Source organism: Mytilus trossulus, chromosome 9, assembly GCF_036588685.1.
Source record: "Mytilus trossulus isolate FHL-02 chromosome 9, PNRI_Mtr1.1.1.hap1, whole genome shotgun sequence".
NCBI lineage: Eukaryota > Metazoa > Mollusca > Bivalvia > Mytilida > Mytilidae > Mytilus > Mytilus trossulus.
The window spans coordinates 36,106,294-36,118,444 of NC_086381.1; the positions used below are offsets into that span (position 1 = coordinate 36,106,294).

Sequence of the window (12,151 nt, forward strand, 5' to 3'; positions counted from 1 at the left end):
CATGTGAAAATGTCACAGCTTCGAAACGAGCTATCATACATATCCAAGTTAACGATATGGACTGAGCTACAGGAAAAAACGTTACCATTACCGCCTATGTAAAACAATTAAAGATTTTGACCCAAATTAGAAGCTTAATGCCAGAAGTTGTCAGACTGATTTATTGGTGATTTCACCTTGTACACCACCGAAAATGATGGTAAGTAGTTTTTTTATTTATACCTAGATATCATAAACTGTTTAAGATAAATATTATTGATAAAGATCAGCAAAAACTCAAGGAAATTTTCGCTTTTAAAATGCATTACTGGCACGGGGCTGAACACTTTTTTAGGCACATTCATAAGTTTGTTTACTTCCGAGAGATTCAAAAGGAATTTGTTTACTACATTGAAAAGGCAAGAAATAACTTTTAAATATTATTAAATTGTAAGTAAACATGACACAATATAGTCTTTTTTTATGTACTTATCACTCTGGTCTACAGGAATACCTGATAATCAAGGGAGATAACACACTTCATACGAGTAAAGTGAGATACAACATCGCATGTGCTTTTATCCAATGCTTTGACCCCTGGTCAGTAGATATCATATGCACAAAAAAACAGACAAACACATTTACGTGTTTAAGAAAATCATGAATTATTATTTTTAATGCACATGTCTGAGCCAAACAAAAGATATTGTCATTTCTCAGTGAAAAAGGGGGAGGGTCAAACCTTCTTGAAAACAATATTTCTGCACCTATTCAACTATAAGCTAGTTAGCTACTACCCATGTTTCTAATACACAAGGTTTAAATGAAGGTGGCTAAGCCACAAGGGAGAAGCATTTGTCTTTCTTTGTGATTAAACTTTCAAGAATAGATTTTCCTCTCTCAATAATACTTATGTATTTAAATCAAATGATAACACAGCCTGAGTATTTTTTTTTTGGTCTTATTTCAGTTCCAGACATATTATTTATTTTCAACCTGAGATGGCAAACTAGAGGTTTTAAAAAGTCCTGAATAACTGATAAGCATTTTGTTTTATTAGGCAAGCTCTAAATTGTTCATTTCTGGTATTTATGCAATTGAAATTACAGTCGGAATGTAAAAAATATGCTAATATGAAAACTGTTGCTATGGTCTTGGTATTAAATGAAAAGGCTTAGTTACAGATCGTTTCGACTCAGTATTTCGACCTAAATCTTGCGGCAACTGTTAACTGCAAACTATATTTAGCACTTTTTTGATCTGTCGTTATTTAATGACGCCATAATACATGTGATGTCACAATGTTTCCGTTAAGACCTCACATGGATTTTTCACTGATAAAAGGTTTTCACTGAAATACATGTAAAAAAACATTTTTTCTCAAATAGAATTATGTGAAGGGACAAGTTTTGAAAATTTGAACTATATTGCACTTTTATTATATGCTATGGATGACTTTCCCAGTAGTTTAGAGTGGTTTCAACAGTATTAAATACAAGATTTCCACAAGTAAGAATAATTATTTTGATGGTTTTTTTTTATATAACCTTCAGTTTTGCCTAATTTCTCTGTCAAAATGCACTTTAAGGCACAAGAAAATTTTATAGAATGCTTTAACATGGTCTGTGTATTGTAATTAAAGATTACAATCAGAAGTTTTGTCCTTGTTTTGACTAGTGATGGTTATACATACTCATTGTATTCAAAATAAATGAATATAGCGACGAAAGTGTCATTGCCTTGTAGTGCTAAAACAACTTTATTTTTTTTCAGAAATGGACAAAAATACAAAGATTTATTCAGAATATTATACCGATGAAGATCACATAAAAATATTTGGAAAAATCAGAAGTATGGATTTCAAAATGGGACAACATCCCTAATGCGCCTTGAAATGAGGAACTCAAAAGTCACGTGTAAAGAAAAAATCTCTGTGTAGTGATATTGGACATGTTTCTATGTTTTAAAGTTACTGAACTTAATCATTTGTGGTGATTAGGAAAGTAGAGGAACATAGAATAAATATGTAAAAGCTATAGAGCTATTGAATGTGTTCAAAGTATTAAATTTTCAAAGAACTTATTGTGTTAAAAAGGGGATATTTTACCACAAGGAGCCGCATCACAAAAGGATGTTCGGGGTTTGCTAATTTACGGAAAAAGTAATCTCACTTCGTACCCCGAAAATTTAACCACACATGTGAAAATGTCACAGCTTCGAAACGAGCTATCATACATATCCAAGTTAACGATATGGACTGAGCTACAGGAAAAAACGTTACCATTACCGCCTATGTAAAAACAATTAAAGATGTTGACCCAGTTACCAGTATTTCTGAACAAGCATGGACATACGAGTGTTTGTTATGCACATTTGCTATCAGTTTGAAATAAGAAATATATTTCCCAAACATTTTTCCAAATGCAAAGCTCTGATTCCTCACCAGGTTGTCTAACTTTTGTGTTTTTCTTTTTGTTTTTAAATGTTGAATGATCTTGGTTTTCATATCATTCTATTTGATTGTCAGTCAAATATTTCGGCGTCGAACATTACTTATAGATAAGTTTGTCAAAATGTGCGCCTGGGACGGAAAAAATGATAACGTGAATATTTTACTTACCACATCTTGAAAATTCCTAACAATGAAAACGTGTGGCCTGCTCCTAATAAAAGAATTTAAGGCATTCTAAATGTCATTTCACGATTAATGATATTTTCGCTCCAATATTTCTTCGAAAGCATGTTAATATGAAAGATATATTAACGAGAGATTATACAAATACATTCCAAAAATACGACGGAAATTAATTGCCAATGTACAAAAGTATGTCAGACAAGTACAACGGTCCAGTTTCTGTCATAGTCATTGATTCAAGAAAATATTACCTGACTTGATAAAATTGTATAAATAATATAGCCATAGATGTTATAATGTTTTAGGGGAGAACTACATGCATTCATAAAACTGATCGAGGTAACTTGTATACTGAATCAGAACTGATCGTTGCAAAAAAACTTTGACGAAATTTATTTTGTTGTTGAATGAGTATTGAAAAAGTTGTCGCACGTACGGTAGGGTCTACAAGAAGGTTTTGCTATAAACCTTTGAAAAATACTTCTTACAATATGACAAATAATACAGGCGCATAAGCGCAGTTACAGACTACATAAATCATGAATCGTTGTTTTCCTAAGGCTCAATACTAAGAAATGTTATCTTATAATATAGCTCAAACTACAATAGAGGCATTCTCACCAAAATCAGAACTACGAATTTTCAACTTTTTGTGTAGTTTTTCAATCTGTAAATGGATTGTATTTCTACACTCAAAAAATTCCCATGTTATCTGAACAGATGTGTTAAGTATTGGTGTGTCTACACAGCATACAAGTCCATAACATGATGACATGACACAATTCACACCATTTTCGTCAAGAGGATTATCTTGAAACTGATTTGAACATTCTAAAGAGAAAAATTAAACATAATTATTTTGGATATAATTCATTGATGTGAATGTAACAATTTCTCCTTTTTGATGATAATTTTGTTTTCAAACCTTACTATGAAATTTAATTAACATTTTCTTTTTGTCATTTAAATGACACTAGAACACACCCGCGAAATCGCGGGCATTCAGAGCGTATTTGAAAGGATGTAAAGTGTTGTAGGAAGAATTTTATAAAAGATTTAATGACTTGAGAATTTCAGGAAAAGTATCAAAAGTCATAGGTACTTAGGGACAGGAAAATGTCAGTCAGGAGCCTGTAATTCAGTGGTTCAGTGATATTTGTTTTTCGTGCATTTTTTGTACATAAATAAGGCTGTTAATTTTCTCATTTGAATTGTTTTACATTGTCATTTCGGAGCCTTTTATATCAGACTATGCAGTATCGGCTTTTGCTTATTGTTGAAGGCCGTAGGGTGACCTTTAAATGTTAATTTCGGTGTCATTTTGGTCTCTTGTGGAGAGCTGTCTCATTGGCATTCATACCACATCTTCTTTTTTTGTAAAACATTTAGTGACTTGAGAATATCAGAAATGGTATCAAAAGTCATAGGTTATTTGAGACAGGATAATTGTTTTTCTAGCCCGGCTCCTCCTTTTTCCACAAAAAAATCCTTTTTTGTTCGTTTGTTCTACATGAATAATGTTAGCGCTTATCTGTATATTATGAACATTCATTAAAGGGAGGGTCGGGGCAGAGGCGGATTTAGGCCCCCCTTTCTGGAAAATAATTGGTTGCTTATATTGGGAATCACTGAAGCATGTCCGGATCTGGCTCCTCTTTTGCAGTCAACGGGCCCCTGCGTATGAAAATTTCTGGATCCGCCACTGCGGAGGGGCCTTGATCCCTATATCCCGGGCTCACAAACATGAAATCCGGAGGTTCTGAATTTATTATACAAATCAAATATCTCGACATCCCGAAATTCAAAAAAAGAAATCCCGGATCCCGAAATGATCAATCCTGCAATTTCGATCTTAAAAACACCCGTTCCAGACGTCCCGAAAGTGTAATTTCTTTTTACAGTCAATTCTCAGTTTAATAATTGATCATCAGCGGTCATTGATATATTATTCAGACCCTCTCTATTAGACGTCCCGAAAGTGTATTTTCTTTTTACAGTCAATTCTCAGTTTAATAATTGATTCACACCGGTCATTGATATATTATTCAGACCCTCTCTATAAGACGTCCCGAAAGTGTATTTTCGTTTTACAGTCAATTCTCAGTTTAATAATTGATCCACAGTGGTCATTGATATATTATTCAGACCCTCTCTATTAAATAAACCCTGAGACTGCCGTGGATAGTAAACTTGAAAATGATATCAGAAAGAAATACACTTTTTTCGTAGTATATGTATTTGTTTCAAAGTAAAAAGAAAAACGCAAACCGGAGTTCTAATCTGACTTAAATTTCGTCCAATGACGAATATAAGACAGAAAATACACTGTATTCGTAGTATTAATGTATGTTCAAAGTATACAGAAAAACGCAAACCGGAAGTCTAATCTGGCTTAAAATTTCGCCCTATGACGGAAACATATACGGACGTCTTTTTTCTTGTTTTTCACCCAAAATAACTCAATCTGAATAATCATATGAATGGATGACAAATGCGAGTATGCACTGTACCCATAGGACACAGAGGCATGATGATTAATTTATTGTGGAAAGAAGAGAAGCGACACCCAAAATGAGGTCTTTTCGTTTAATAGTATAGATTGGTTATGTTAGTTCTATGAAGACGTGTTTGATAATAATGCATTCATGTCTCTAACATGTGTATTGCTGGTTATTTAAGTAAACATGTGTTTTGGTAATTAAGTCACCAAAACGGAGTTTTGGGGACTTTATGTTTTTGTTCGGTTTCTTATTATTATTAAGTCACCAAAACGGAGTTTTGGGGACTTTATGTTTTTGTTCGGTTTCTTATTATTAAGTCACCAAAACGGAGTTTTGGGGACTTTATGTTTTTGTTCGGTTTCTTATTAAGTCACCAAAACGGAGTTTTGGGGACTTTATGTTTTTGTTCGGTTTCTTATTATTATTATTATTATTATTCTTATTTTTCTTTTTCTAACCCCTTAAACGGTCCTACCATTTTCTTGGAAGGAGTAGAGGATGGAAATTTTATATTTTTTCTGGGTAAGGGTCTGCATCATTGGGGATGCAGAACCCAATGTCCATGATACCAGGGTGTCATCTTGGCATAATTGGGGGGGCTCAAAGATGGGTGGGGTCAATTTTTTTTTACATTTCCTAAATTTTCGGCTGTATGTAGAGTAGATGGAATTATATATTCTCTTATGAATATTTAGAGACATATGTCTGCTTCAACTTGGCACTAATTTTATTTCAGTAGGGGGTCTCCATGGCATAATTTTAGGGGGGTGAATTTTCATGGAATATTCTAGAACATCAATGTTAAATTTGTTCTAGAGACATTTCATGGTATATGATGGTATATAATTATGGAGTTTACAATTTGCAGCAGAAGTGACACTTTGGAATTTTCAAAATGGCCGACGTAACCATGGAAACAGCAAAAATAAGAAAAACATCAAAATGCTTCAAATTTAATGAAACTTAAAACTAATGTTGACTAACTTGTGTAGAATTGATTTTTAAGTTTGGAATTTTCAAAATGGCCGCCGTTACCATGGAAACAGCAAAAATAATTAAAAAATCAAAATGCTTCAAATTTAATGAAACTTATAACAAATGTTGCCTAACTTGTGAAGACGTTAATTTTGAGTTTGGAATTTTCAAAATGGCCGCCGTTGCCAAAGAAACAGCAAAAATGTCAAAAAAAAAAAATTCTTCATATTAAATAAAACTTTACACACACATTATTTGGCATCAATGATACCGCAGAACAATGATGTGGGGTCCGTTTTGGTGACTTTTGTGTTAGCATCCTAACACAGGATTACTTGTTATTATTATTATGTCACCCGATCGACAATGTCGGGTGACATATTGTTATTCCTCCGTTTCTTTGTTATTATGTCACCCGATCGACAATGTCGGGTGACATATTGTTATTCCTCCGTTTCTTTGTTATTATTATTCTTATTCTTCCAATGATTTTTGTCCGGCAGCTTTTTTGGAGACAATGCAACCTGACTCTTGATTATAGTAAACTATAATGAGGAACAAAAAATTTCGGGTTGCAGTGGGTCTGAAGACCATTAAAAATGGCTGCCGTTACCATGGAAACGGAACAAATGTGAAAAATTCCACTTTTTGGTTTTGGTTAATTATTTGGAGATGCTTATACTTAGAATCATTATATTTTGATACATTGTAGGTGCCCACTATATACTTCTTTTGGATGATTTTTGGCACTCATTGGAACTACTATGTTGCCATGGAAACCACACCAAAAATTTCCAAAATATCAAAATGCTCCAAATTTTATGAAACTTCACAGTAATGATGAGCAACATGGGAAGATGTGAAATTTGGCGTTGGAATTTCGAAAATGTCTACCGTTTCCATGGAAACAATGCAAAAATGGTAAAAATGCTTCAAAAACCTTAAAAAGTGGCATTTACTCTCTTAAAATGGTAGGTCAAATCCATTGAAACTCTGATGGTATATTCCCTCCCATGAACCAATGTGGTATCTGCCACTAAAATTTTGGAAAAGTCGGTGTTACCATAGTAACCAACCAAAATGTCAAAAATTTCCAAAATTTCAAAATGCTCCAAAATTGATGAAACCTAATAGGATTGTTGACTGTCAGGTCTGCATGAGATTTTTGAAGTTGGAATTTCCAAAATGGCTACCGTTGCCATGGAAACTGCAGAAATGTCAAATATTTTCAAAATGCTCAAAACTTAATGAAATTTAGTATTATTGTTAACTGGCATGTACAGATGAGACTTTTGACTTTGGAATTTCCAAAATGGCTGCCGTTGCCATGGAAACAGAAGAAATGTGAAACTTTTGACAATCCTCTAAATGAACTCAAAATATACAAAAAGTTATATCGCAATTCATAGATCTGTATTCACTGTTTAATTATTTTGAAATGGCTGTCGCTTAGTGGCAATGGGGGAAGGGTGACATCCGCTATTGCTTGCAATGGCAATTCTAGTTATTATTATTCTTCCACCTTTTTTTGTCCGTCAGGTTTTTTGTAGTAAAATGGAACCAATGTTCATGGAACTCTACTATAATGAGGACCCCCATCTGAAGTTGTGCACCTTGCTATGGAATGGTAAAAAATGGCCGCCGTTACCATGGAAACGGAACAAATGTGAAAAATTCCACTTTTTGGTTTTGGTGAATATTTTGGAGATGCTTAAACTCAGAATCATAATATTTTAATACAATGTAGGTGGCAGCCATATACTGCTTTTTGAGAATTTTGGCAATCATTGGAACTACTATGTTGCCATGGAAACTACACCAAAAATGTCAAAAATATGAAAATGCTCCAATTTTTTGAAAACTTTAACATAACGATGAGCAACTTTGGTTGATGTGGAATTTGGCGTTGGAATTTCCAAAATGTCTGCCGTTTCCATGGAAACAATGCAAAAACGTCAAAATGCTCAAAAAACGTCTGGGTTTGGTGAATAACTTTGGTATGCTTGAACTTAAAATCATCAAATTTTCATGCTTTATAGTTGTCCACTATATACAGGTTTTGTATGATTTTGACAATCATTGGAACTACTATGTTACCATGGATACAGGATCAAATATTTCAAAAATCTCAAAATGCTCCAAAATTGATGAAACTTAATATGATTGTTGACTGGCAAGTCTGAATGAGACTTTTGGAATTGGAATTTCCAAAATGGCCACCGTTGCCATGGAAACTGAAGAAATGTCAAATATTTTCAAAATGCTCCAAACTTAATGAAACTTAATATCATTGTTGACTGGCATGTATAGATGAGACTTTTGACTTTGGAATTTTCAAAATGGCTGCCGTTGCCTTGGAAACAGAAGAAATGTGAAACTTTTGACATTGCTCAAAATGAACTGAACAGTTACAGAAAGATATATTGTAATGCGTTGACCTGCATTCACTGTTAAATTGTTTTCAAAAGGATGCAGCTTAGTGGCAATAGGGGAAGGGTGACATCCGCTATTGCTTGCAATGGCAATTCTAGTTATTATTATTATTCTTCCACCTTTTTTTGTCCGTCAGGTTTTTTGCAGTAAAAGGGAACCAATGTTGATGGAACTCTACTATAATGAGGACCCCCATCTGAAGTTGTGCACCTTGCTATGGAATGGTAAAAAATGGCCGCCGTTTCCATGGAAACGGAACAAATGTGAAAAATTCCACTTTTTGGTTTTGGTGAATTATTTGGAGATGCTTTAACTCAGAATCATCATATTTTAATACATTGTAGGTGCCAGCCATATACTGGTTTTGGATGATTTTGGCAATCATTGGAACTACTATGTTGCCATGGAAACTGCACCAAAAATTTCAAAAATATGAAAATGCTCCAATCGTTTTGAAACTTTAACATAACGATGAGCAACTTTGATAGATAAGGAATTTGGCGTTGGAATTTCCAAAATGGCTGCCGTTACCATGGAAACAATGCAAAAAGGTCAAAATGCTCCAAAAACGTCTGGGTTTAGTGAATAACTTTGTTATCCTTGAACTTAAAAACATAAAATTTGTATACAATGTAGTTATCCACTATATACAGGTTTTGTATGATTTTGACAATCATTGGAACTACTATGTTACCATGGATACAGGATCAAAAATTTCAAAAATTGTAAAAATGGTCCAAAATTGATGAAACTTAATATGATTGGTGACTGGCAAGTCTGGATGAGACTTTTGGAGTTGGAATTTCCAAAATTGCCACCGTTGCCATGGAAACTGCAGAAATGTCAAATATTTTCAAAATCCTCCAAACTTAATGAAACTTGATATTATGGTTAACTGGCAGGTGAAGATGAGACTCTTGACTTTAAAATTTTCAAAATGGCTGCCGTTGCCATGGAAACAGCAGAATTTGAAATTACTCAAAATGCTCTGAAAGTACAGTAAATTTACAGAAACATGTATTGCCATGCATATATGTGCATTCACTGTTCAACAATTTTGAAATGGCCGCCATTAAGTGGCAATTGGGGGAAGGGTGACATCCGCTATTGCTTGCAATGGCAGTTCTAGTTATTATTATTATTCTTCCAACTATTTTGTCCGCCACTTTTCTCGGAGACGATGGAACCAATCTAAATGATAGTTGACTATAATGAGGAACAAAAAATTTCGGGTTGCAGTAGGTCTCAAAAGCATAAAAAATGGTTGCCGTTACCATGGAAACCGAACAATTGTGAAAAATTCCAGTTTTTGGTTTTGGTAAATATTTTAGAGATGCTTAAACTCAGAATCATTATATTTTGATACAATGTAGGTGGCGGCCATATACTGGTTTTGGGTGATTTTGGTAATCATTGGAACTACTATGTTGCCATGGAAACTACACCAAAAATTTCAAAAATATGAAAATTCTCCAATTCTTTGGAAACTTAAGCATAACGATGAGCAACTTTAGTAGATGTGGAAATTGCCGTTGGAATTTCCAAAATGTCTGCCGTTTCCATGGAAACAGGGCAAAAATGGTAAAAACGCTTCAAAATCGATTAAAAGTGGCATTTACTTCCTTAAAATGGTAGGTCAAATCCATTGAAACTCTGATGGAATGTTCCCTCTCATGTACCAATGTGGTATCTGCCATTAGAAATTTGGAATGTTATCTGTTACCATAGAAACCAGCCAAAATGTCAAAAAAATCAAAAATTTCAAAATGCTCAAAAAGTAATGAAACTTTATAGGATTGTTGACTGTCAAGTCTGTATGAGACTTTTGAAGTTGGAATTTCCAAAATGGCCACCGTTGCCATGGAAACTTCAGAAATGTCAAATATTTCCAAAATACTCCAAACTTCATGAAACTTAATGTTATTGTTAACTGGCATGTAAAGATGAGACTTTTGAATTTCGGAATTTTCAAAATGGCTGCCGTTGCCATGGAAACAGCAAAAATGTGAAATCTTCTAAAATGCTCTGAATGTCCTGAAAATTAACAGAAAGATATATCGCAATGCGTTGATCTGCATTCACTGTTAATTGTTTTCAAATGGCTGCCGCTTAGTGGCAATAGGGGAAGGGTGACATCCGCTATTGCTTGCAATGGCAATTCTAGTTATTATTCTTATTCTTCCAATGATTTTTGTCCGGCAGCTTTTTTGGAGACAATGAAACCTGACTCTTGATTATAGTAAACTATAATGAGGAACAAAAAATTTCGGGTTGCAGTGGGTCTGAAGACCATTAAAAATGGCTGCCGTTACCATGGAAACGGAACAAATGTGAAAAATTCCACTATTTGGTTTTGGTTAATTATTTGGAGATGCTTATACTTAGAATCATTATATTTTGATACATTGTAGGTGCACACTATATACTTCTTTTGGATGATTTTTGGCACTCATTGGAACTACTATGTTGCCATGGAAACCACACCAAAAATTTCCAAAATATCAAAATGCTCCAAATTTTATGAAACTTCACAGTAATGATGAGCAACATAAGGTGATGTCAAATTTGGCGTTGGAATTTCGAAAATGTCTGCCGTTACCATGGAAACAAGCCAAAAATGGTCAAAATGCTTAAAAAACCTTAAAAAGTGGTATTTACTTTCTTAAAATGGTAGGTCAAATCCATTGAAACTCTGATGGTATGTTCACTCCCATGAACCAATGTTGTATCTGCCACTAAAATTTTGGAAAAGTCTTTGTAACCATAGTAACCAGCCAAAATGTCAAAAATTTCCAAAATTTCAAAATGTCAAAAATGGATGAAACCTAATACGATTGTTGACTGTCAGGTCTGCATGAGATTTTTGAAGTTGGAATTTCCAAAATGGCTACCGTTGCCATGGAAACTGCAGAAATGTTAAATATTTTCAAAATGCTCCAAACTTAATGAAATTTAGTATTATTGTTAACTGGCATGTACAGATGAGACTTTTGACTTTGGAATTTCCAAAATGGCTGCCGTTGCCATGGAAACAGAAGAAATGTGAAACTTTTGACAATCCTCTAAATGAACTCAAAATTTACAAAAAGATATATCGCAGTTCATAGATCTGTATTCACTGTTTTATTATTTTGAAATGGCTACCGCTTAGTGGCAATGGGGGAAGGGTGACATCCGCTATTGCTTGCAATGGCAATTCTAGTTATTATTATTATTCTTATTTTTCTTTTTCTAACCCCTTAAACGGTCCTACCATTTTCTTGGAAGGAGTAGAGGATGGAAATTTTATATTTTTTCTGGGTAAGGGTCTGCATCATGGGGGGTGCAGAACCCAATGTCCATGATACCAGGGTGTCATCTTGGCATAATTAGGGGGGCTCAAAGATGGGTGGGGTTAATTTTTTTTTACATTTCCTAAATTTTCCACTGTATGGAGAGTAGATGGAATTATATATTCTCTTATGAATATTTAGAGACACATGTCTGCTTCAACTTAGCACTAATTTTATTTCAGTAGGGGGTCTCCATGGCATAATTTGAGGGGGGTGAATTTTCATGGAATATTCTAGAACATCAATGTTAAATTTGTTCTAGAGACATTTCATGGTATATGATGGTATATAATTAT

At 34.0% G+C, this 12,151-nt stretch overlaps 1 protein-coding gene across 1 annotated transcript in view; it reads right to left on the reverse strand.

The window, feature by feature from the left end:
• The window catches only part of LOC134685655 (uncharacterized), a 58,630-nt gene that overhangs the window by 43,924 nt on the left and 2,555 nt on the right, over positions 1-12,151 (reverse strand). Inside the window, exons 3-4 of the mRNA XM_063545608.1 lie at positions 3,236-3,445; positions 2,600-2,642 (exon numbers count right to left, since the gene is read on the reverse strand). Coding sequence (XP_063401678.1) covers positions 2,600-2,642; positions 3,236-3,445 — 253 coding nt within the window. The remainder of the gene's footprint in view (positions 1-2,599; positions 2,643-3,235; positions 3,446-12,151) is intronic.